At 41.9% G+C, this 25,475-nt stretch overlaps 1 protein-coding gene and 1 long non-coding RNA gene across 4 annotated transcripts; one reads left to right on the top strand and one right to left on the bottom strand.

The window, feature by feature from the left end:
• The first annotated feature begins 599 nt into the window (after nt 1–599).
• On the top strand, nt 600–25,264 carry TOM1L1 (target of myb1 like 1 membrane trafficking protein). 3 transcript variants are annotated; one of them, XM_027654694.1, is made up of 15 exons: nt 600–623; nt 2,298–2,382; nt 4,577–4,655; nt 10,397–10,546; nt 10,967–11,086; nt 12,622–12,726; nt 13,317–13,433; nt 16,373–16,506; nt 18,922–18,982; nt 20,367–20,484; nt 21,260–21,356; nt 21,825–21,885; nt 22,759–22,843; nt 23,128–23,200; nt 24,146–25,264. In XM_027654694.1, exons 2-15 carry the CDS (start codon nt 2,345–2,347, stop codon nt 24,204–24,206), a joined length of 1,299 nt encoding a protein of 432 aa, XP_027510495.1. In that variant the 5' UTR covers nt 600–623; nt 2,298–2,344; the 3' UTR covers nt 24,207–25,264. The 3 variants fall into 3 exon arrangements, with proteins under 3 accessions (XP_027510495.1, XP_027510494.1, XP_027510496.1); XM_027654693.1 differs by lacking the exon at nt 600–623 and adding an exon at nt 2,101–2,193; XM_027654695.1 differs by lacking the exon at nt 600–623 and adding an exon at nt 2,104–2,189.
• Nucleotides 10,807–24,204, bottom strand: LOC113952529. The gene is made up of 3 exons (XR_003529576.1): nt 24,118–24,204; nt 22,649–22,653; nt 10,807–10,817 (listed from the first exon to the last, which is right to left on the bottom strand). It is a non-coding gene; the product is annotated as an uncharacterized LOC113952529 (long non-coding RNA).
• Nucleotides 25,265–25,475: the final 211 nt, after the last annotated feature.

The raw sequence follows: 25,475 nt of genomic DNA, 5'->3' as shown, positions 1-25,475 counted from the left end.
GCCAGGCAGGCTTGGTTCAAGCAGAACCTGAAGCCCACTAGGAGTTCACAGATCTAGACCAATAGCTGCTTTCAATGAATGACTTTAATCAGTAAATTCCAATGAAAAAAAGGCTTCATCGGACTTTTTTTTCCCAGAGTAGCTCAATAAAATATGCTCCTTGAAACAAGATCTGACTCACACTGCAGGTTTAACAAGGGTCAATTTAAACAGGCCCTTATTTCAGTATCAATGTTAAAGAGCAAATGGATAAAACATTTAAGTTGAGAGGATGTCTGTCAAAATTCTGTGAACAAGAATAAGTAAGCAAACTCCTGTTCTGACAGCTGATGTCTGGCTTATATCCAAATGACAAGACTGAGAGAAGGAAAATTGAGATGTGCTCATTAGGACAGTCTCAAATGGAGCCTCCCTGAGCTGAACACCCATTTGTTACAGAATGAGTTAGAAAAAGACTGCTCCTACATTCATGGTATATGATCAATTTGCCAAATAGTTCTCGTAATAACTTTTTTTTCATAGATATACTTGTAGGTACACAGAAAAACCACATTTTTCTCCAGCCTTTCTGTTAAAACCATCCAGTAGATGGGGCCACGGAGTTGTACAACCCACGAAAGAAAGTGAGTTCATCCTAGGGAAACCTCTCATAATCAGTGCAAACAGAGCTTTGTTAATTCATTAAATTCTGATGTCAGGCAAATAATTTATTTGCTTATATCATGTCCTGACTGTAAGACCGATTAAGCTGTACTCAAATGCTAGTTAATGCAATTCTGTGCGTGTTTGATACTGAAATAATTACAACTCTCAGTCCAACAAAATTACAACTGAGGTTTTAATCTTCATTCATGCTACATTTGTTCCCAAGTATTGTGCAGGTCTGAGGTACAGTCAGGCTTGTGATGAAGTGTCAATGGAAGTCATTGATAGTAATTGTAGCAAGAAAGTCCCACGTGTGGAAATACGTATGTGGAGAGAGGAACGAGTTGGTGGTTTCTGCATAAAGAAAGTTACATTTTATGAATGAAACTTGCATGCACTGTTGGGGGTTTCCTCCCTGTTTCTTTGAGATCCGTGCTTCTGCTCCTGCTAAACCTGTGAATCAGAAAAGAACACAGGGGTTTGAGAGAACCTGTTTGCAGGCTGCGGGAGCAGGGGGGGTGGTTCCGTAGCGGTGGATGCTGAGGTTTGGGGGGTGTCTGTACATGCGGTGCAGTGTCGCACAGCAGGAGGGGCTGTGAGGGAGTTTCTGAGCTTTGCCTCCTGAAATGCCAACTTTCCCGTGCATTCAGCCATAAAGTCCCCTTCGGGAGGTGGTTGAGGGGGGCTCACACGTTCAATCCCGACCACGGGGCAGGACAGAAAGGACCTGGCTGCGTGACCCGGGCAGGTCAGGGGATGATTTGGGTCCGGGCCGGCGGGGCGGGGCTGCCCGTCCGTGCGGCCCCGCGTTAGCGCTGACCCCGAGCCCGGGGGGAGCCTTGTCCCGGAGTGAGCCCTGTCCTGGGGGAGAGACCCCACCCCGGGGTCAGTCCTGTCCCGGGGGGAGCTGAGGTGGGAGGCCTTCCTCGGGGGGTGAGCCTGGTCCCGGGTGGGATCTCATCCCCAGGGCTGAGCCCTGTCCCGGGTGGGGAGCCCAGCCTCGGGGGGTGAGCCCTGTCCCAGGGCAGAGAGCTCAGCCTCGGGGGCTGAGCCCTGTCCCAGGGCAGAGAGCTCAGCCTCGGGGGCTGAGCCCTGTCCCGGGTGGGAGCTCATCCCCGGGGCTGAGCCCTGTCCCGGGTGGGGAGCCCAGCCTCGGGGGCTGAGCCCCGTCCCGGTGCAGAGAGCCCAGCCTCGGGGGCTGAGCCCTGTCCCGGGTGGGGAGCCCAGCCTCGGGGGCTGAGCCCTGTCCCAGGGCAGAGAGCCCAGCCCCTGGACCCGGCGGGTCCAGCCCCCCGGGGCAGTGCGGCCCCGCTCGTCCCGCCCGCGATCCGGGACCAGGGGCCGCGGCGGTACCTGGAGGCGGCCCCGCCCCAGTGCCAGGAAGGGAGAGACCGGCGGGGCGGGAGGGGAGGGAGCGGCCGGATCCGGCGGAGGGGACGGGACGGGGCTGCAGCCCCGCAGAGCCCGCGGGACGCTGCCGGCAGCCGACCATGGCTTTCGGGAAGGCTCCGAAGGACCCGTTCGGCACCGCCGTGGGCAGCCTGGTCGGTGAGTACCGGGGGGGCTCCGCGCCCCGTCCCGCCCCGAGGGGAGCCGGGGCCGCCCCCTCTCCCCGCCCGGCGGCTGAACGGAGGCTCCCCTTGGCCTTTCAGAGCGGGCGACGCTCGGATCGCTGCAGACCGAGGAGTGGGGGCAGTTCATGCACATCTGCGACCTGATCAACGCCACGGAGGAGGGGTGAGCGCGGCCGGGGGCGAGCGATCGACAGCGGCCGGTGCGCGGCGAGGAGGTGGCACCGGCGCTGCTCGAGGGCAAGGGGACATGGAGCGGGTAGTGTAGGGCGCTTATGTGAAGCGACCCAGAACGAAATAGCAGCAGGGAGCACGTACCTCTGGTTCGTAGAAAAAAGCTTTGCCCGTCTCCGAGCCGACAGGACTTGTAGGGATTAGACTCGTAGGCTCTTCCCCGTGGACACGCGCTGGAGGAAAGGTGGTAACAAATGTTTCTCACCCGAGTCTGATGTATTTTGTACAACCTGTACTCCTCATCAGGCTAAATGGGTACCCCTGCCCTCTGCAAAACCCACCTATAAAAAGGCTTTGAGCACTTGGAATGCCTACAACACTGTTTAAAACTTTTCTGTTTTAAACTTTTAAAACTTTTCTGTTCTCCACTATCCAGTGGCTCAGCTGTGTCACAGCAGGGGTGAAGCGATGCCTGGGTCCCTGTTCAGTGGGATCCATCCCATCAGGGTCTGTTCCCAGAGGCTCCCAGGACTGAGGTGGCCTCTTGCACATCCAGGTTTGCTCAGGCACTTGCTGCTCTGAGCTTCCTTGTTCTCACCTGTAAAAGGGGAAGAAGGAAATTCGTTCTCATGTAAGATCAGTTTTGCATTGCAAGAGCTCACTCCTAGCAGTGGCGTATTTTAACATCAGCTGAAGAGCTTTCTCCAGGAGAGTGAGATGGGCTTAGTTGCTGCACATGTATCTTTTTATTTTGTGTCAACTTTTCTTCCCTCTCGCTTTTTTGGATCCCACACTCTCTCACCCGTGGCTCTTAGTGCTTGGAATGTCAGTAATAACTCCCTTCTGGTTATTGCCATAAGCAACAGCACGCTTTGACCCTCAGTGTTAGTTTTTATGTGAAGTTTCCATGCAACAGAGCTTTTCTTAATAAACTTATTTCCTCTTGTGCACAGCTTATGCTTACAGAGGAACTCCTTGTAACTTCCTCCTAGGCAGCTACTACTAGTCACAGTCTGTAACAGGATACTAGGAACAGCAGAACTGCTGTATCTAATTAGGTAAATGGTTATTTTAATGCAATACCCAGCTCCTGACCAGAGCATTTCCAGATGCTTCAGTGAGGGAAACAAGAAGCAGGAGTGGAATCATAGTACAGCTTTCTGCAAGGGAAAGTTTCCTTCTCCTCACTCATGCTCCCATCCATCCCTTGATGCTTTCCTGGTATGCTTGGGTATGGCATAGGATTAAGAAAAATGAGAAATGTCTTCTTTTTTTTTCACATGAAGTATAACATTTCAAACTGAGAAATACAGTGATGGTAAATACCCACTTAATTTTATTGGCTTTGAAATAATTTCAACAAACATTTCTTTTTTTTCTTATCGAAACATTGTTTGTGCCTATTGCTCCATCTTAGATTCTAGAGAGATCCTAAAGAGGCATTAGGACATCTTGTTTATGTTGACCATGATTGTTGGGCTGGCCCTAATAATTGTACACTATAGATAGTCCATATTAATGAGGCAAAACTGCTTCCCACATGTGATAATCTCGATACCATCTTCCACCCTCTTCCTCCTACATAGATAGTTAAAAGATATGGGATGTATATATAGAAATCAAAATGGCTGGGTTGGAAATGGCCCTATCTCTGGGCTGGAATGGGTTGTCCATCCATACATGGTAATTACTCAGATGAGTTAAATGCATCCTGCAATTATAAGATTGGAAGTTATCCATGACACCCCTGCTCCTGACAGCCCTCCCAGCAGAATATTTTTTAATTGCATCATACGTGAAAAATAGGTACCAGCCAACTCTTGATACAGCTGGCAATTGATACTCCCTTTCTTGGCAATAAAAGCTAAGATAAGTAATTCTGTTGTACAATAGTGGAAAAATATAATTGTGGAGCAGACTTTACAGAGGAGAATAACTTTGTTTCTCTGCACAGTCTCTGGAGTAACGCACGGTCTGCAGTTACAAACCTGATTCACTGCTTTGTTGCTCTAGCTCAGTGCTGAAGTGATTGGGCTGAAATCAATGGGGCAATTGCTCTCGTTTTGTGTGGGTGTAAACACAGGGATGAATTTGGTGCTGATATTTTTGGGTCTTGGATGAAGTTGTGAACTAGAAAACCAGCCCAATTTCACTGGTAACTTTTTCTCCTTAATTTCTTCTCGCAGGCCTAAAGACGCAGTTAAGGCACTAAAGAAAAAGCTTGCAAAAAACTGTAACCATAAGGAGATCAGGCTCACCCTGTCTGTAAGTACAGCTATGTTTACATTAATTAGACACTAAGGAGGCAAACATTCTAAACGATAAGGTGGCATGCAAATTATCCCTGACACAACTCTCCGGGATGATTTCAGTCTTTGTTGTTTGTGTGCACAGCACTGCCACAGTGCAGATCAGATGGTCTGCCAGCATTCCATGGAATCCTGGATGATGCAAATTCTGACATTTATTGTTGTGGTTTTGTTTGGTTGTGGTTTTTTTTTTTAAATTTGTACTATGTGGAAGTAGTATAGCTCTTATTTACTCTAGTGACTGTCCCTCTGTGAGTGCCCCACCTGTTTGTGAAAGACATGGAGGTTGGGTTATTACATAAAAGCTACATTTGACCATTCTATTACTCACCTTGTGGTACTGATCTTAGTTAAACTAAGCACAGCATGCAGCATGGTGGAATGTGTGATAACTGCTTTGTAAAGATAAATGTTATCACATATAAATGAGAAACTTGCATGAAAAGGTAGCAACAATGAGTTAAGCAAGGGAGCAAGAGACAGGGTAAGCCATGTGAAATCCAGATGTTATGACTGAAGGTTGTAGTGACTGGAAAGATTCTCACTTGACATAATCTGGCTTCCAAAACCTGACAGTGTTTCTAAACTGCCTCAGTGTTTGGGGAGGTGTCATTTCAGTCAATTTAAGATTTACTGGAGTTTGTTAATGCAGTTCCCTGTTTTCCACTACACTGATAATGTAGGCAGCAGCAGGAAGTTCTTAATGTTGTCATAAGTCCTGAGTTTCTGACGTGACTTGCTCTTGGCTAACAATAGTGCAACTGTGAGAAGAATCATATAATTTGTGTTTTAAGTTATTGGAGACTTTTGTCTTTCATTAATTGTCTAAAACTATTTTCACCATTTCCTTTTTTGAGGCTGTAGAGGCCTATCTGCATCACACTGACTACCATTACTCATGGCTTTGGTATTTGTTGTGCAAAATCATTATCTACATCAACATGTGCTGAGAAGCGATTAAGGAAGATCAGTGATGGATAGTGTGGAATTGTAGGTCGCTTAGCAATTGCCCAAGTGTCTCCTGGCAAGTTAGAGATGCAGATAAATGTGTTTAACATGTCAATGTATACCTTCAGCTGGTTCCATTTCCGCACTTCTTTCCTGGCTTCCTCCTCCACTGTCTTGTGAGTCACGTTTGTGTGTGTGTTTTCTGTGTTTGCATAACAGAAACACTGGGTTTCCACTGCACTTGCCATCCCTGTATCAGCTCTGCTTTCCTTCTCCTCCAGTCCTTGTGCACCAAGGTCCTGCTCTGGGTATCTGACGCAGCCAATTTTGATAACCCAGTGTTTAGGTTTGGGAGCCATTCCTTGGTATTTACAGTGCAGATATACCCAAGGTGACATTATAGCTCAGCCTTTGAGGACGTAAAAATGAGAGAAGGATCTTGTTTCAGGTGTATCCAAGGAAGAACTTTATCACTTTGACCTGGGAGCTCATTGCATTTGCTCGCAGGAGGAGTGTGTACCAGGGTCAGTTGGGATTGCAGTTCAACACTCTCAGTCTCTGTACCATCCCAGGCCCCTTTCTCCATGTCTGTTCTCACCCACTCACATGTGCAAGTGTTATCTGTGCCTGTCAGGCAGTTGCATCCTTTTGGCCCAGCTTCTGTTTTCGTTCGGCAGGTTTCTCCTCCGTGTGTTCCTCAATATTTTTTCCTTTTTTTTTTTTAATTTAAATAAGTTACAGCCTTTCCTTTAACTCTCTCTCTTTCAGCTTTAGTTCTTATGTAAGATCTTCCATCCTTTGCCTCTCCCTCTGCCCCTGATTTCTTTCCTTTTTGTTTTTTTTACCAGTACTGCCTCAATTCAGCATCTGTGAAACCTTTCCTTTGATGACCCCACTGCTGGCCATGTGTGGCTTTTAACTTTGTTCCCAAATCACTCTTCCTGTGTGCTATATCTTCTATTTTTATCTTCTTAATTACCTTAATGAAATTGTTCCTGTTTCCGATTTTGAAGTGCTTAGATTACAACAGCAAATCATTGCAAAGGGAAAAACAGAAATAATTTTCAATTTCTGAAACAGAAGCCTTTCCCTCCCTGTGCAACTCTCATAAAGTTGTTTTCCTCCCAGATTTTTCCAAAAATAAGGCCTGTATTTCCTGTAGTAAATGTGGTCCTCCAGCCTTTGGGATTCAACATTTTACCCACATTAGATAAAATTAAGAAGGATCTACAAATCGCATTTCTTTTGAAAGGTGCTTTGATCCACTTCTCTCTGCTCAAGCTTGAAATCCTAGAATTTAATCTTTCTTATGAAGCTGCTTAAGGAGCACAGAAGGAAGTGTGAGTGTCTTCATCAAAGCAGCACAACTGCACGTGTTAGCCCTGATTCTGTTATTGAGACGTGTTAAATCTCAGCAGTGTCTTCCTTCTCCTGGCTCAAAGTGCATATTTATTTATTTGGAGGAAGAAGGGTGAGTGCCAGCTCTATAATGTGCTTGGTTTCATGTGCTCTGAGCTGCAGAATTTACCTGTGAAGTCATGTGAAAGGAGGTTTATGTGTGTCAGGCCATGAAGTTGCTCCATGCCCAGCCTTTGATAACACCGAGGCTTGGCAGTGGAGATTGTGCAATCAGAGGGAAGAGGATTAGAACTTTCAGGCTGGAATCCAACCAAGTGTGTATGTGTGTGTGTGTTACTTGACTTTTTATTACTGATAGACTTTGGATACCTAAACTCTGTATGTGGTGAACACTGGGGTACCTGTTCAGTTGTCACATTATATGTGTCCCTCTCTGTACCTGTGTCCACACACACACTCTTACATTCAAAGCAGTGGGCAGAAATTTAAGACTATTGTTTCATTTTTGCATTACATTGTTGGGAAATGTTTTAAAGGGAGTCATTTTCCCAGTGAAATTGGGAATGCCCCGTCCCTGGAAGTGTTCAAGACCAAGTTGTATGGGGCCCTTAGCAACCTGATCTAGTGAATGGTGTCTCTGCCCATGGCTGGGGCATTGGAAATAGTTGATCTTTAAGGTCCCTTCCAAGTGAAACCATTTTGATTGTATGACTGGCAAGATTTAAATTTTGGAGGTTTTTTTTCCCTAAGAATATTTCTGCTTTTCCTTTCAATAGTCTGTAATTTTCTAGATGTACAAAAAATTTAGCATGGCAGATGTGTCCTTCAGATTTTACTGTGTTAAACTAACATGTCACAGAGCAGAGGATCTAAAAAAACAAAAACAGGAGAGAGCCTTCCAGCTCCTCAATCAAAACAGTCCTAGTGCATTTTATTATACTTTATGGTATACGTGGGCAAAGAAGAAAAGGATGTTGAGTGGGACATTGAAATGTGAAATTTGAAAAATTGAAGACTTCTGAAAATGGAATATTTTTGAAATGCTGAATCTTGGTAAAGTGTGCATAGCCCCTGCACTGTAATTGGGGAATGGCAGCTGAAAGAGCTGCTCATACCGGTTTGTTTTAAGTGCTGGCCTTGGAAATAGCATCTTGCTGTTCAAAAACTCTTCTGGGGAGACATCAGTGTGTGTTCATACAGTGTAATCCTGGAGATGGATTAGTGGCTTGTTCCCTTTGAGTCAGAAATGCGAAGAAGCAAACAGTTCACCTGTGTTTTCTTGTACTGACCTTAGGTCTGAGAAGTGTCCATCACACACTGCACCCATTCCTTACAGCTTTATGGACCATTCCTGGCTGCTTTAGACGAGCAGCAAATCTTCTGGAATTCTGAGTGAGGTCTCTATTGATAAGGAACGTAGTTGACTTTCTGCTGTACTCACCAACTTCTCCCTTTTTTTGTTTCTGCTTTACAGTTTGACTTCACCTCTCTGTAGATGCCTTTTACCACATTAGTTCTGTGATTCTGATTCCAGCCAGAAGGCTGGGATTACACAGGTTTCCCCCTTTTTTGCTCAGTGCAGATCTCCTCTGGTATCAGTGAGCCTGGAACAGCATCTCTGTCCATTCCAACACATTTCTGTTGAGATTCCACTGTGCTATGTGGAGCAGTAGCTGACTTGGCCACCTTGGATCTATTCCTTTCAGTGGAGCTCCCTGGGATGGTGAAGTCCTATTTGCACAATAAATACCCATATTGAAATTCTAATGAAAGGTGTTATTAGCATGAAAGTGGCTTGTTCATGAATGGTCCAGTTAAAAATAATTGAGTCAAATTCTTCTTTTTCTCATACCAGCTTAGTTTCCCTCTGAGTGGGCTGGACTGGCATAATTGAGTGGAGGATCCAGCCCATTAGTTCAGTACTTTCATTCAGTGGGTAAATACCCAGTCCCTTAAGCAGGGAATTAATAATAGGGAGTAGCATACCAAATTTCCCATGCACTGGGTTGAAAATATTTTACACAGACCATCTTTGAAGTACTGCACAGGCAAATAACTTGGCTTATTAGCATATGTTTCATGTACTCTCTATGAAAAATAATGTTTCTAGCCAAGATTTTTTTTGTAATTATCTTTTAGTTAGTTTTTTGCACAGCAGTCTGCCAGAGTCTCTTTGTTCTACCCTGTTTTCATTTTGGCAATGTATTTTCTTCTGGTCTTAAACCTGTTCTCCTGTAAATTCATGATCACACTGAGAGAAAAATCCCCAAGTCCTGAGGCTAGAAAATGAGTTACTAAAATGATTTCACTTAGTCAAATATAGTCTACTCTGAATAGGAAAGTATATTTAACCTACTTTTATCAAGATTACATTATCATGCCTTAAAATATGTTTATCCTTTTGAGAATATGTCCTGTCTGTTACATGATTCAGGGGAAGTTTTCTCTGGAAACCCATGACATTTTGCAGCCTTTTGTTAATATCGACCCTTTGCTTTCACCTTCTCACCTTCCCTCTTACACTGGGAGGGAAAGGGAAGCTGCAGTTGAAGGGCAAGAAGCACAAGAGGGTGACCATTTTTCCTGATTCTGCATCTGATTGACCCCAGTTTCCCATCAAGACTTGTATTGGCCTGATCTCAGGTGACTGGGATGGAGTGGCAGCTTTTGATATCTCTTCTGCAAAATGGGAATGGTAGTTGGCCACCTCCCAATGTACAAGGGAGAGAAGCATTCTGTCACCACCTCACGCTGCTGTGTTTGATAGGGCAGATATGTTGCTTACAGGGATCCTACTCTAAGTATTTCAAGCAGAGTTTTGGAAGTAGACTTCCTTCATGAAGATGAATGTGACAATTGGAACATTTCAGCTCTTCTGTTTCAAATCACTGTGACCTTTGAAAAGCATGAAGAAACTGTGCTCTGAGCTGTTGATTTTGTTCTCTTCTATTTTATCATTAGTCTCTCACTTACAGGGCAGATTAGAAGAGAGGCATTTAGTGATGTGATTTTCTTCTCTTGCAGAGCTCTTCAGAATCTGTCAGACCTATGTGCTAGGCAGTGAATTAATTCTATTGCTAAGTCTGTACAAGTAATCTTTTTAGGCTTTGGATAGATTTCGTGCTGTTAAGGTACTGTATGTTCAGTTACTGCTATGACATGGAAACAAGTGTGAGCACACTTCTCTTTTAAAAATAGTTTAACTGTGGCTGACACATCTCCTTTGTGCTGCACAGGTATAACAGAGCACACAGTGAGCTGCAATAATGTGTTCATTCCTGCTATTCCTCATAACTCCTTAAAACAAATTAAACAAAAGGAAACAAAAGGAGTCAAGTTGTGAGTTTTTTCCCTGGTCTCTGTGTAACAGAAGGATTTTTGTGTGTGCAGCTGCTTGACATGTGCATGGAGAACTGTGGCCCAAGATTCCAGTCTTTGGTTGTGAAGAAAGATTTCTGCAAAGACAAGCTGGTGAAATTACTGAACCCAAGATACAATCTGCCAATTGACATGCAGGAGAAAATCTTGACCTATATCATGGTGAGTCTATAGAGCAAACTGTAAGTGCTCATGGTGTCTCTGCTATATGGGAAACATTTCATGCAGCCTATTTCTGTACCATAACGTGTCCTGGGAACCTCTTCCTAGAGCAGACCCTGTTCTTGCTGCTGCTGCTTCACACAGGAGTAGCACAGACTGGAAGACAAAGGCAGACAGCTGGAAAACCTCCACCTTTTCTATTCTCTTCCCAGTCTGTGCACATGCTGTGGCTGTGGCTGCACTCAGCCAGCAGGATGAGAGGTAACTGGAGCTTTTGTGGTTCCTCCTGCTTTGAACGGAGCCATCCAGGGTGGATGTAGGGAATGACCTGCTTTTAGGACCTCATGTTTTAAAAGCATTTGTGTGACCCACTGACTGACCATTTCTGTCACTATTTTATTCCTGACATTTCAACACTAGACATGGGCCCGAGGTTTTCAAGGAATGGTGGATGTGAGCGAAGTAAAAGAAGTTTACCTGGAATTGCTGAAGAAAGGAGTGGAGTTTCCATCCCCTCACACCAGCAGTGGTGGACCTAAGGTGAGGATATACAGGGATACTTCAAGAGCAGGCTATGTTAATTGTTTGAGCTCTGCAGACAAAGAAGGTGTGTTTGGTTTGGGATTTTTTTTTATTAAAATGCTTCAGGGCAGAAATGACAAACCTACTTAAGCACGTGAGCAGGAATCGGTTTCAATTATAACAGCTAAGATAACAACAAAGAAACCTGACCTATATAATAGTTTATTTTATTTCCAACCACAGATTAGTGGATATATTCTCAAAAATCAAGCATCTCTGTCTTGAGACTTTTGAAGATTTGGCCATGCTATTTACTTTAAAAAAAAAGAGTGCTGAGTGCTCCAAACTTGTCAGCTTCTGAAAGCCTCAACAAAAATGAGTAAGGTTTTCACAAAAACACATACTGTTCAGAACATGAGCATCATCTATCCTTAAATCAAGAGATGTAGAACTATAAAAAGGATTATTATCTTTATATCTCACAGTCCATACACAATAATTGTTATTTAAGCCTGTCTGATAGGTAGCACTGTGTTGCATCTAAAACAGTAAATATAAGTATGGCTTGAGCATTGGACATCAGCTGAAAATACAGTACATGTTTTAAAGCCCTTTTTTCCTGTTTTTTTTATTCTATTATAAGAGTTTTCATAAGAGTTTTGGGCAGTGTGAAAACTATCCACCACAGGGTGAAACCTTGCAATATAGACCTAGATGCCTATAATCAGTGCAGACAGGAATAACTCAGATTTATCCTGAGTTCAATTTGATGGTTGAATAGTGGAGTGCACAAAAGCTTATGTATTTGAAGGTTGTTTGACCAAGCTGTGTGAAGAATGCTCTCAATAGACAATAATTTATTTTCCTCGCCAAGTACAGCAGAGATTATTTTGTCAGCCACATGTATTTGACAGTTAAAATCTGGCAAACCTTCTGTTGATCTCAGCAACAGCAGAACTGAACAGAGTTTTTACCTCAATCTCTAGGAAGTGAAGGACCTGTAGTGTGTATTCCTTTGCTGGCTGGGTTTGGATTTTGTTGGTTTTTTTTAGCGGTCAGATCAAATACAATGCAGGTGAAGCTTTCTTCAGGCAGAGTGTTCCAGCTTTTCAATCCAGAAGGCTTTTGTTGTTTACCTTCTGCAGAGCCCCAGACTCAACCCCCCAGCCTTGCTACTGCTCCCAAGTGTGATCTCATTCTGAACTGTCCTTCACTGTAAAACTGCAGTGGCACCTTGGGAGGGACTCTTGGCTGTTGGATGGCTCACGAGTTCCTTGCTAGCCTGTTCTTTAGCCATTTCCACTTTATCCTGTGATGGAATTTACTTGCAAGCCCTTTCCAAAGATACCTGAATTCCAAGCCTCATTTCATGACAGAACAGCCATTAGATTTATTTTTGTAAACAGACCTTGCTCAACAAATTCCCTGGGAGCATTGATTATGAGAAAGCTGCTGCCCAGTTGCCTGGTCTGACAGGGATGATCCTCTCTCAGCAGGAAGTCTGCAACAGTCCTTTTGTTCACCCCAAACTCTGCTCTTTTGTCTTTCCACAGACACCTCGGTCTTCTGCAAAGTCATCACCCTCCTCTGCTTGTCCTGCCAAACGTTCCTTCCTGCCTCTTCCCACGGGCCCAACACTGTTGTTGACTCCAGAGCAGGTGCAGTACTACAGGTTTAGAGCAGGGCAGGTCCACCTGAAACGTGCTGTTAATGTGTGACTCCAGCAGCCTGGGTGCTCAGGCTGCTGAAGGGACCATCAGATCAAGGGATACAGCTCTAAATTCATGGGGTTGGGTTCCTGGAATCATTTACTCAAGTGTGTGACTATCTAGTCACATCTTACAATGCTGCTATGCAGATTGATAAAAACTGCTTCAAAGGTGAGTGAGAAAACCAAACTTACTTTTACATAAGGCTTGTGTGAAAAGATTGTTCTGAAAAGCAGGAAGGAAAGGACAGTTCACTTCCATTCCTGCCTCCCTGTAGCTAACTAAAAGGAGTAAGAGTGACATTAGTGAGAGGGATTAGCTGCAAGGAAAACAAGTAGTGCTATCAGGCTTGGATCTTAGTTTGATTACACATATAAAAGCTGAGCTAATTCCATTCATTTTCATGGCATGTCACTGGAGTAAAATAATGCTAATTAGGCTCATATTATACCTAATGGGGAAGAAAGTATGTATTAGGGGTAAGAATTATTCTTCTTGGTCTGCTCACTTACACAATATTCTCCTATTGAATTCAACAGATTGGGAAACTGTACAGTGAACTGGATATGGCAAAAATGAACGTGAGAGTCATGTCATCAATATTAAAAGAAAATGCTCCTGGCTCTGAAAATCCAGATGATATGAATCTTTTACAGGTATATGATAATTCATTGGTGGGGCATGTTGATTTGGTTAAAGCTGATTTTAAAATATGCTGCATCCTTTCTTTTAACATCTGGATTCGGACTGACAAATGGAATCCATCAACATGTTTCAGTCTCTGGTTTTTGCTCAGCTTTTCTTTTGTCTCCTTCACCTGCCCCTGACATCGAGATAGTCAGGAAAAGACAATACAGCTTGCAATGCAAATTTAAGCTCTAGGGAATTCCAAGGGCAAAGGAATTTCATAATGGAGCGTTCTCTGTTAAGCATGTTCTGTCAAACAGCCCAGAGAACATTCCAGTAGAGCGCAGTTGCCTTGTGGGAAAGCAGGTGATGACACAGTCTCGCTGTCGTATCCGTCCTGCAGTTTTCAGTGCTCTCTTTGTTATTACCAGTACCTTGGAGGCAGACTGAAGGCCAGTGAGGAATATGAAGCATTGGCTTGACCTCAGAGATTGGGAGCTTGCTGTGCTACAGGTGAATCCACGTGCTCCCAAAGTGTAGCCTGAAGGAATTGTATTGCGATAGTCCAGTTCGGATTCGACAGTGAACGCGTAGATGTTCCTTCTGTGATATCATTTCTTCTACTTGCTTGTGCTGTGTTTTCTATTTTAGAAATTAAAAATACAGTATTACTTTAGCATTTCAATAGTGACCTATGTCAGTGGAAGTCTTTCTGTTCGATATTGTGTGCAAGAGCTTAAAAAGCTTTTGTCACATCCTTCTGTTTCTAAACTTACCTCCAAACTTCTATGATGAGGATGCATTTTTAGCAGTTTTACAGCATTAAATGTTTTGGAGAACTAATCTAATTTTTGCAAGCCTTGAGTGCACTTCTTCTGCCCAGTGTAGAAATTTTGCTTTGCAAGGAACCCTTATTGAGTGCTGTTGAGAATACAGAGGTTTAATCTGCTTGGCCACCTCTGTCCAGTCCATGACAAGGTAAATGTTTCTGGTTATTAAACAGGAAAAATGTGTCTCTCCTTTCCTGTCTCCTGCTGTGGCCCTTCTGCATGTGGGTGCACAGATTCAGTTGCCCACAGTAAACCAGTGGATTCCTATTGACACTCCCAGTAATAAAATTGTTGGCAAAAGGTTGAGGACAGGGTGTGGAGTTCCCATATGTGGGAGAGTGACTGAAAACTCATTCCTTTCACTGTTGTTCTTTCCGTTCTTTTTCCCCTGTGCATGGAGTGGAATAAAGCATCAAGCAGGGCCACCCTGTTCCTTGAACAGTGTTTAATGTTCCCTTTTGTTTGTGGCACTACCTGGTTTGCCTGGATTAGGCTTTTGTTGTCAGAGAACAAAGTCCTTTATTAAAAGAGCTGCTTGTTCAGGCTTTTGAGTGAGTTGGAGACACTGATTTCAGTCCTTTTGGCTACATGGAGTCTCCCAATAAGTGCTAAAACAGGGTGAGCTTGATCAGTGCAACATGTTTTCAGTTCTTTATCTTCATTAGTGGCCAGGCTCCTCCCTTTCTCCACCCTGTTTTGGACAAGATATCAGATCTTACTTGAAATAATGTGCTGGCCAATAATAGTAGTTAAAGAATAGCTCAGTGTCAGCCAAGAAGAGTCACAAACTTTTGTGCTGGATAGTGAATAGATATACTGGATGGACGTGCAGGAATGTGGGTCCAGAGCAGCAGCTGGTAAGAATTAGCACAAATGTATGGGAATCACTGATGATTGTTATTCCAGCTGCTGCTCCTTCATTGTAAAACTCCAGTTTTTCAAAAAAAGGAGAGTGCATGAGGAGCAAAGCCTGGCAGATCCATGCCTGAAATGAGAGTCTCAATTTCCTCCTCTCTGGATTATTGATACCTGCAAAGGAGCCAGTCTGCTTGTGTAATGGAGCCATAAGAAATACATGTTTTTTAAATGCTGATCAGGTAGTAAAGTGTGGAGTCTGAAAGGTTTTTAATTTAATTACGGACATTAAGCTGAATAGGGTTTTGTGCATTTTATCCTGGGCTATGAAGATACAGTACTGAAAAGTACAGCACTCTGTAAGCCTGACACAGATTTGGCAAAGGGGTGCAAATTTTCTTTTTACATAAGTAATTTATCTCCATGAATTATGTGGTTTTTTGAGGAAAAATCAGATCACTTTGAAAATAATACCAGAGAAATTTCTGAATAGCAGTGTGCAAATAAAGTGATTTCCCCCCACCATTTTTTGTTTTTTTAAGTGGAGCCAGCCAGCATTTGCAAATGAGGGGGAAGAAAAATGTTGGCTGAGTTAAAGTTCCTGTTGCTAAAGAATTTGTTTCTTTGAACATGCAAAGTTCTACAGAGGAGAGTAATATAAACAAACTGTGCTCCATTTCAACTGGTAAATGCAAAGTTCTGCTTGATGAACCCTCATAATTCTCCCATCAAGTGGTTCTGTAAGGTTTGTGTACTTTCTCAAAAGTGCACAGGTGAAATGCATCCAGACTTCCCCACTCAGAGGAATAGTTAGAGCTGGAGACTTGTGTCACTTCTGACCTTCAGGTCACTATTGTCTTTTCTTCAAGAAGACGTTGAACAGGATTACATCCAAGCATCCTGCTGAGTTTAATCAGCTTCAAGCAGAATCAAATCACATTTGCTCTACATCACCCAGAGGGATCTGTGTTATTTTGCCACGTGTAATTTAGACTTTAGAGACAGATGTATCTTTAGAAATGAAGATGGGTCAAGAGGTAGGGGTTGGGTAGGAGTGCTGGCTGTGGTGGTGGGAGTCGTGAACCTGCACTGCAGAGGTCAAACACATGAACATTGTGCCATTTGCAATTCAAGCAAATAGCACATGTGGTTTGTGTAAATTAAGAAATATTGCCTGTGAGTCTGCAACGCTCGAGTGTCTTATCATTCATCTCCAGAACTGACAAACTGAGAGATCACAGTTACAATTTATTTATTTATTTTTCTTCCCTTGCCTCGGGCAGAAACTGTATAAGACCTGTCGGATGATGCAGGAGAGGATCATGGAGTTGTTGGTGACAGTGGAGAATGAAGATGTGATAGTTGAGTTAATACAAGTAAATGAAGATCTGAATAATGTCCTCCTGGGACATGAAAGGTAAGTACAGGGTCTCTCTCCTCACACTTGGAATCCTAACTGAATTAAGTGCACTTAGTGGACAGATGGTCCCTGGTGTTGATCCTCCACATGGGACTGATTTTATCCTTAAATCCAGAACAGAAACATGATTGCAAGAAGAGGAAGTTATATATTTGCTTTCTTCTCAACACTTCAGGAGTGGTTCAGGAAGGTAGTTAGAAAACCATTAGAATGGAGTAAAAGGAGTTAACAGCATAGACAGTAATCAGATGGAGGCACACAAACGGGATTCATTTTGGAATTTGACACTCCTTTTTGAGAGTGCCCAGTGAATTTGTCATCAGCCTGCTGCAAAACCTTTGGTGTTCGTGATGGTCCTTATCTCTGTTAAGTGTCTGTGCTTCCAGGAAGGAATAGTTGTTCTCCTTTCTAAGTAACTTTGACAGCTTTACTGCAGGAACTGGCCATGGAGCAGCATTCTGCCTCATTGCACACCTAAGAGAGTCACTTGCTGTTCTCAGCTGGATTGAAACACACTGTTCTGCTTGTCTTACAGCAGAAAATGTTTCTTTCTTTCACACATGAAAGCACTGCAGGGCTTCTGTTGACATCCTGGGTGTTTGTCTGTTAAGGCATTGGTAGCATGAGTAGATGCCAGCAAAACTGAAATTTTTGTTAAACTCAAAATTCCAGTGTTAGCCCCCAAAATATCACATGAGTACACTCATGGAGAGTTCAGATTTAATAGGAGCTACCCCTCCATCTTAAGTAGTTGATCTCTTCCATGGCTAAAAAATGTTCTAGAAATCATTCAAGTGCAATGGTTCATGATTAAATTTAGCAGATTTATAGAATTCAGTCATCTTTTCTTCTTAATCCTCTTCCAAATGCTGCACTGAAAATATCACTAATTCTTCTAAGTGTCATAGGCCCAAACTTTGGGCCTAATCTTGGCAACATTTAGTTGTCATTTATTCATTTATCCCTAAATCTTATGTCTGCAGTACTGTTACCATAATTTACAGCATTTGCCTTGAAAGAACTGTGTTCTCACTTTTTGCTTGAAGAAGTTTTTCATTTTAAAAAGCAAAAAAGGAATTCTGTTCAGAGTTTGTAAATCCACTGATGTCAGAGGTGGGCTTACATTTTTGTTACAACTGACGAATACTGGCAAGGCCAGGAATCTCTTGAACCGTGAATAGAAGCTTGTGGGTATAATTTAACAAATTCCTTATGAAAGACCTGGTGGTCGAAGGACTAATTAATTTGCCATTACGAAACTGGACAGAAAATACTGCATTCTAATACTATAATGTTATGGTTTATATGTAATGAGTCTTCCTGGGTGCAGATCCATTGCACTTTGGAGTTGATAAAGTATGAAAACGTACTTAGTTAATTTTGTGTTGCAGATTTGTCCTTTGGCTCTCCCTCTGAACAATGAGATGTGCAAAGGGCAAACTGATTTTAACGAGCTGCATCTGTTTCATACTGTGGGTATTGTCTGAGGACAAGTCGTGCTGCATTCTCTGTTTCTCGTTATTAATGTGGAATCCAAATTAAATCCGGAGCAATCTCCGTTGTGCAGCAAAGGGCTCTTGTGTGTAACAGTGCTTCCCTCTAGTGTCTGTAGCCTCTCAGTCCTTCCTGGATTTCAGAGAAACATTTTGTGTTCTGCAGTTGAAAAGGCTTTTTCCTTCTTTTCCTCTGTTCATCTGTGTTCTCTTTCTGGGCCTCATTGCTACAGTAACACTGAACAGTGTAGACAGTCTCGTGTCCATGTCACTCAGGGCTCTTGGTGCTGAAAGAGAGTGACCTTCTGGACACTGAATGTCACTTGCCTGGTTCTCCTCTGGCCCCACACTAGCACTGTTGTCACTCATAGTACACACACATTTATACAGGTAGATGTTTTGTTTGTTTGTTTCCTTTTTTAAAAAAAATTATTTCAAATTCCTGAACTAATGAGAGGGCTTTGTGCCAGAATAGGTACATGGTTTGTCCTGGGATGGCATGAGGGACTGCAGGGAGCTGCCCAGAAGGTTTCCTGGGGCTCAGTTGGAAGAGTGTTCTGGTCAGGAGGAGCCAGATTTGGTGCAGTGTGTGTTCGTAGTCACCTATCTGGCATGAACTGGGCCAAACCATTGTCAGCTGTGCCTCGGCTGTGTTTTGGAACAAACAGAGGACTGCCTCCAAATGTGAGCCCAGGAATAAACCAGGTGGTGTTAGTGCAGGTGATCCCAGGAGCACAGCCCTGGAAGGGGAGTCACATTGCCTGGGCAGGGACAGGTACCCAGGGACACCACCTGTAGTGCTTGTTTGGTGCCTCTGGACTCTTTTGATAATCAAACTTTATTTAGAACCAGTTTCATGTTGTTACAAATGGCATCACAGAAATGTAAGAATGAACATTTAACTCTGCAACTTCAACAGGTTCTCTCGAAACAGAGTTCGTTTTCTGGAGAACCAGAGAATACAACGTGAACGTGAAGAGGTAATTATGGATGAACTCATCAACTGCAGGGCTGCAAACATGCCTTTTTCTTTTTGTTGTGAAAAATACCCTTTTGATACATGCAGAATTATATTCTCTAGTTGAGAGGTACAGGAGACAACACACTGATACTACTCTTCCTGATCTTCCAAAGTTTCATTTGCAGAATTACATGCAAATTCATGTAATTAAAATACAAAAAAATGTCAAATCTGAAATGGAAGCTTGGTCAGGAAAAATGAGAGAGAGAGAGATCTATTCAAATGCTGGTTTATTACCTCTCCAGCTTAGCACAATTATCTGCCATACACAAAATGAGAAACCATAATGTTTCTTTTCATTTGCTCTCTGTTAAGAATTTATGAACTGAAATGCTGTTGCACTATCAGAATTCGCTGTTGCTGATGGGTTTTTTCCCTGACTCAAAGCTTTTTCTGAATTGTGAATAATGCAAATCTTTAATGACTATCCTTTATTGATTGATAATTATGGTTGTTAATTATATTGCCCAAAGTAGTTTTGCACATGTTTCAGCTTCTGCTAAGCCATAATTGTGTAGTCTAGGACTCAACATGAAAATGCATTATGAATGCTGAAATACTGCTGACAATTATTAAAAAAAGGTAGAAGATGTTCTTGTTTTCCTTGAAAAGTCACTATTACTACAGACTGGTTATGTAGGTGGATGGTTTTGCTTGATGGATGCACTGTTGGATTAATTAATAGTCCAAATGGTGCTCTCTGTGCATTTTTGTATTATTCAGGAGTCTCTGAGTTTAAAATGCATCATCTTTTAATTATTTAATTTTCACCTGGTGTGACCAAACCTGTATGATTCAAGCATGTGGTTTTATTAAGAGCTTCAGTTGGCTACATTTTTAATGCCAACACATTCACAGAAGGAACAAAGGGAACCTTTTTTTTGAGTCCTAGGAAATATTGTTGTGATTTTGAACTTTTCCTATCCAATACAGAACAGAAAAAAATCAATCTCCTAAGAATGTAATAAATCTAAGTATCATAAATAAGTAGCATGAAAATAGTTGTACAGGATCAATCAGAAGGCTGATATCAAACTGTATCTAAACAAGTTCACAGTGGCTTTTTAGAACTGAGTCCTTTCTGTTTTCTGCATTAGAACTGGTTTTCTTTATCTTTTGAAACTCATTTTTTTCTGGAATGCATTTTTTATTTCGTTAGCTATATTTCACACACACACAGAGTCCTGATCTTCTCTCATACTTGCCAATTTTTAATATTAAGATTTTAAAAGTTTGCGCTCTGTGAAAATAACAACGTTTTAAAATCTATACAAGTTCCTTAAAAAAAAAAAAAGTACCAAAAAAAACCCCTTAAAATAACTTACCCTTTTTTAAATGTTAAGCTGTACAGGAAACAGCCATCTGCTCCCTCAAGTGATCTACTTGGCCTCTCCATAGATTCTCCACCTCCTGTGGCAAGAGTGGTGCAGGCTGACTCTGCAGTGGCTCCTTCAGGCCCTAGTAAGTGGTAAAAATCCCTTTCCCTTGCAGCCTGCTCTCCTAAAACAAGCCAACAAGAGCTTAGTGGAGGAGTCAAGAAGTTTCTTGTAAGAAAGAAAACAAAGATGCTCCTTTACTTCAAGGATGCTCCTTAAATCTTCTTAAAAGGAGAATTTATATGGTTACCTAGGGAAAAAAATGTAAGGTAGTATAAGGTTCCCTGTAATTTGTTTACAGGGGAAGCAATAATCCTTTTCCCCCATTATGTACATTTGAGTAGTAGAACATGCTCTGTTTTCTACTCCAGTGGGGCCTGTAAAACAGTCTGGGAGTTGCTTGTTCTTGGAAGGCTTGGAAGAAAGAAACATGTCCAGAGTTTTTTCAGGAGGCACTTGGTGTTAGAAAGACTTGGCTTCAGGTGCCCTGAATTACTGTTTGTAGAAGCCCCTCTTTTACCCACTCTAAGTCCATATACTAAAGTTAAAGGTGTGCATGTCCCCCCAGGAATAAATGCCTCGAATTCCATTTTAATCTTTTAGAAATAGTGAAAAGAGCTTTAAGTGGTATCTACCATGTAGAGCACTACTGATGTTGTTCTGGTATTTTAAGGAGATAAATGTCTTGGATCTATTACTTCTCAGAGTTATTAAAATTTTGCCTTTCATGTGATAAACAGCAATTCACTTCAGACACTTTATGGGCCTTCCAAACAAAACTTTACTCTTACAGTGTTCAAAGGAACTAACATCAGCTTAATAATGTTTAAGTGATCATTAATTATTGCTTTGAATTTCAGATGGCATATCTGCCCACCCTGAAGATAAAAACAGGCATCATCCATCAATTTATCCACAGCTGGATTCAGCAACTCCTACAAAAGCTCAGCAATCCCCGTGAGTAGTCTCTTATCAAGGAATGGGAGCAGATAACAGATCCTCAGAGGTATAAGTATTCTGTAATTCAATTAATCAGCCTAGAAAGATCTGAGAACACAGATTTACTACTTTAGCACAAGTGGAAACTACCTGTGTGCTAGACTTTGCTAAACAAGCTTAAAATACACTATTGTGGCAGCACTGTTTGGTCATAGAGAGAGATGTATCTTGACAGGCAAAATATACTTGAGATATCTGTGGCTTTCTGGTGGAGTGCTGCAGGGAAAGGCAAAGACATGAAACAGGTCAGTAAAAGAGTTTAAGGTAGGAGAGGTGTCCTTGTTGAATGGGACACGGGCCCACCTGCCTGTGCTGCTCTCAGTTGTGACATACAGGAAAGACAGACCAGCAAAAAAAAAAAAAGATAATTGGATTATACAGTTTTGATCATTTCTTAGTTACCTTCCACATATTACTCTCTCCTAGATTTGCAACTGAAGCACAAAACCATAATGTGAACAACCCAGCTGGACATACCTATAGCAATGTGAGTAATGCTCATGTTCAGGATAATCATTCTTGTCTGGCAGCTGTCAAAGTGAGAACTGTTTGGATGTACCCTGACTGCTTCCAAATGGGATACAAAAGATCTGTTCTCTGGTCCTCCTCCATACATCAGGGAACACTGGGCTTGGTGACCAGGTCAGCTTTCCTCTTGTGATACCACGGGTGCTAAAATGAAAGAATCTTTCCTTGGGTCCAGCACAATCCCAGGGGAGTTTGCAGAAAGCAGTTGCTCTATTATTTGTGTTTAATTTGTTGCTATGTGAAGCAAGCTGAGATCTCCTCTTATTGCCATGATGTTACTCTGGTGTATTTCCTATACCAAATAAGATGCTAAAAAAAAAAAAAAAAGAAATATAAAAAAAGGAAAACCCCAGAAACACAGCTCACCAAAAAAATCAAACACTTAAACCCTGAGTGCAATGTAAGACAAATGCCATGTGCAGAGAAACAGCCATGACAGAAGGAATGCAAAGAACATGAAGGAGCTTTGAGGTAATGGTATGAATGTGAATGCTGTTCTGTGGTAGGCAGCATGAAATAGAAAAGATGAAAAGCAGCCCTCAAACACATATGTACAGTCCTTATTTTAAACTGCAAATAAGAGCCAGTCTTTGAGTGTGTGTAGTGTAACAAATTACACAGAAGTAAATTATAGAAATGTGTTACAGATAACACTAAAAGATGCTTCAAAGTTTGTGTGGGGAATGGAGATTAATTGGCTTGTTAACTGTTGACCTTAGAACTTCAGCTGCAATAATCTGAGAGTAAAGATAAGCCAGCAGTTATATAAGTTAAATCAAACCAGTTTTCATAGAACAACTTGTTTAAGCATGGTTTTGCTTGATGTCCTTAGCTGGCAACTCTTTTAAGCCCAGTGCCTCTGAACCCAATAAATGTGAAGGCTGGAAAGACACCATTGAATGGACCATCACCAGCAGGTAACAAGTACTGCAAACCACCTGTTTCAGAGAGATTTATTTTTCTTGTTAGAACTTAAGGCCCTTACTTAATGATTGCTTAAGTCTATGGGCAGCAACAATCAATGACAAACTCTTATATTGCCCATGGCTTCTGTTAGAGTCTATCCATTTTGGTATTTAAAGCAGCTGGATCCATAGCAGATAATCTGCTCCTTTCAGGAGGACACTAAAAGTAACATGCAGTAAATATGCTTTTCACTGTCATTTAAATCTGAATGTATCTGCCTGTCTTTATTCTTCAGCCGCATCAAAGACCAAGCCACAATCATCTCATTACTACGAGATAATGGAATTTGATCCCTTGGCTCCCACTGAGTAAGTAACTTTTAAGCCAGACAGAATACAGTTTTCTTACATGCCAAAGGAAAGGTGGCTTTTTCTTCTGAGTGAGAAAACAAACCACACCACTAGACTGAGTTAACTGACCAACTGGATTGCTGATGTACCTGACAGTGGCTGCATTTTGTATGTTTTCTTCCAATACTTATGGCATAACCAATTAAGGAATAAACTCCTATAATGTGCTCATTAAATGGCATCTGTAAAAACAGAGGACTAATGCTGTGTCAAAAATGATCTACTAAAATCCTATCCAGTGATATAGAAAGGTGAATGAAATATGGTAAAGGGTCCTAGTGGAGGAAGCTGGTTGACACTTCAACACAGGTAGTTCTGGAACAAGGTAACCAAAGGAATTGCAGTTCACAGCAATCATGATTTTTAAGAATGTTTTTCTACTGCATGTCAAGAAAATCATCAATTTAAATATAAACTATGAAAAGGAATAGATGGTGGGACTTTCCAGAGGGCCAAAAGAGATTGCAAATTAATATGAAACTAAAGAGATGGCCGAACTCTCCTTTCTACCAGTAAATTGCAAAAAAAAAAAAAAGAAAAAAAAATAGAGCCATCTATACAAAACTTATTTCCAAGGAACCATTGAATTCTGAGGCAGAAAAACCTCAACAAAGCTTTCACTGTTTAGTTTTAATTAGTGCAATAATTGCATGGTGGTACACTTGCCATTTGCTTTTCGCAGTCCTGCTCCCAAACTTGTTTCATCAGAAGTGACAATGTCCAGAGGTATCTCATTAACTGTCTAATCAGAGCAGCACCACAGGGTTGCCTCTTGGTTTCCATGGAAACCTGGGCATCCTGCAACCAAAGCCAGTCTGAGGCAACACTACAAACCCTTGGCAGCTTTGCACTGGTGCCTTCTGTCCAAAGGAAACACCTGTGATGTAATTCCTCCTCTTTCAGAGCTATTTATGAAGAAATCGATGATGTGCTGAAGACAGAAGTTAAAAAGAGCACAGACTGATGAGGGTGGAGGGGGAGTCTTGTCCTGACTACGTTATTCTCTGGTGCTGGTCCTGTGCAGCACTTCCTGTAACCTACAAGTGAATAACACAAGAGGTTTGGGCACAACAAATAATTAGTGTTGGAGTACTAAGCTGTGTGCAGGCTGAAGAGTTACTTGGATCTAACACCTTCACAATTTGTCCTAAATGTTCAGCTGTGTATTCTTCACGGTGACTTGCATGGTTATTTTGAGGTATTTGGGGGGGGGCCTTTAAAATATGACTTCTAAATTCACCTGTGTAGGAAGTAACACTTGACACAAGTAAACAAAAAGGACACTACATTTACAGAAACTGCAGAATCCAGTTTCTGTTTTGGCCTCACTGCTCTCTGTGTTCATCTCCCTGGAAATTTATAAGGGGGTTTTGATATACAGGACTTCTTTCTAAAACTGGGCCTCTTCATAGATATCTGAAGACACAGTGTTACTTTTCTACAATCATATCCTGAATACACATTTTCTGTTTGTTTGGGTTTTTTTATTTCCCTCCTAAAATCCCCCAATATAGAGAACCAAAGCTGGGACATGAGGTGCTGTCATCCATGATTAACAGAACAGAAAAAAACTGCCTGTTCCTATGTTGTTGTTGTTGTTGCTTTTATTTACTCAGTAAATATTGAAGGAGGATCAATTATTTCTCTCAATGTTCCTGCCCTGCAGAGATTGTTCTGGTGAAGGAAAAATTAATTATCTACAATGCAGATGAGCAGTAGTTATCCATTTACTTTAATTAAGTTGTTTAACCCTGTTAATAACAGTTTTATCTTTTAATAATTACAGTGCCTTATCTATTTTAATGCTGAATGTAAACTGTGCACTTTAACAGGTATAGTTCTCTGACTTTATAGTTGATATAAAATTTGAGGACATAGTTCATGTTCATAGCAGATAAGCTAATTTTTTGTGAAATACTGCATTTTAAACATTCCTTATGTTAACTGTTTAAGGGACAAGTTCTCAGCTGGTTTTGCAATTTTTGTAGCATAAAATTCCAAATAAAAGAAAATGCTTACTGAGAAGTTAACTTTCATTGTTTGAGTTTTTGCATATTTCTGTATTCCCTGAAACACCAAATGTAGGTGGGTTTGGAAGTATTTTAGTGTAAATCTGTGGTGTGTCATTGCATAGTCAGCAATGTTGCTGCAGGACCATTAGAACACCTTGCTTCTATCCAAAATACAAGTCTGGGGTTTTTGTAAGCTGAGGTGAAAAGGCAAGTTGTTTTAC

Source organism: Corapipo altera, unplaced genomic scaffold, assembly GCF_003945725.1.
Source record: "Corapipo altera isolate COAL_440 unplaced genomic scaffold, ASM394572v1 343, whole genome shotgun sequence".
In the NCBI taxonomy this organism is placed as follows: domain Eukaryota; kingdom Metazoa; phylum Chordata; class Aves; order Passeriformes; family Pipridae; genus Corapipo; species Corapipo altera.
This window is presented reverse-complemented; position numbering and strand designations above follow the sequence as displayed.

What these genes read in the sequence shown, in the direction of transcription:
- TOM1L1 (XM_027654693.1), top strand. Translation starts at nt 2,136, where the DNA reads ATGGCTTTCGGGAAGGCTCCGAAGGACCCGTTCGGCACCGCCGTGGGC. An exon ending in ATGATATGAATCTTTTACAG is followed by an intron (nt 13,434 to 16,372) that starts GTATATGATAAT and finishes TGCCTCGGGCAG; the next exon opens with AAACTGTATAAGACCTGTCG. An exon ending in CTGGACATACCTATAGCAAT is followed by an intron (nt 21,886 to 22,758) that starts GTGAGTAATGCT and finishes TGATGTCCTTAG; the next exon opens with CTGGCAACTCTTTTAAGCCC.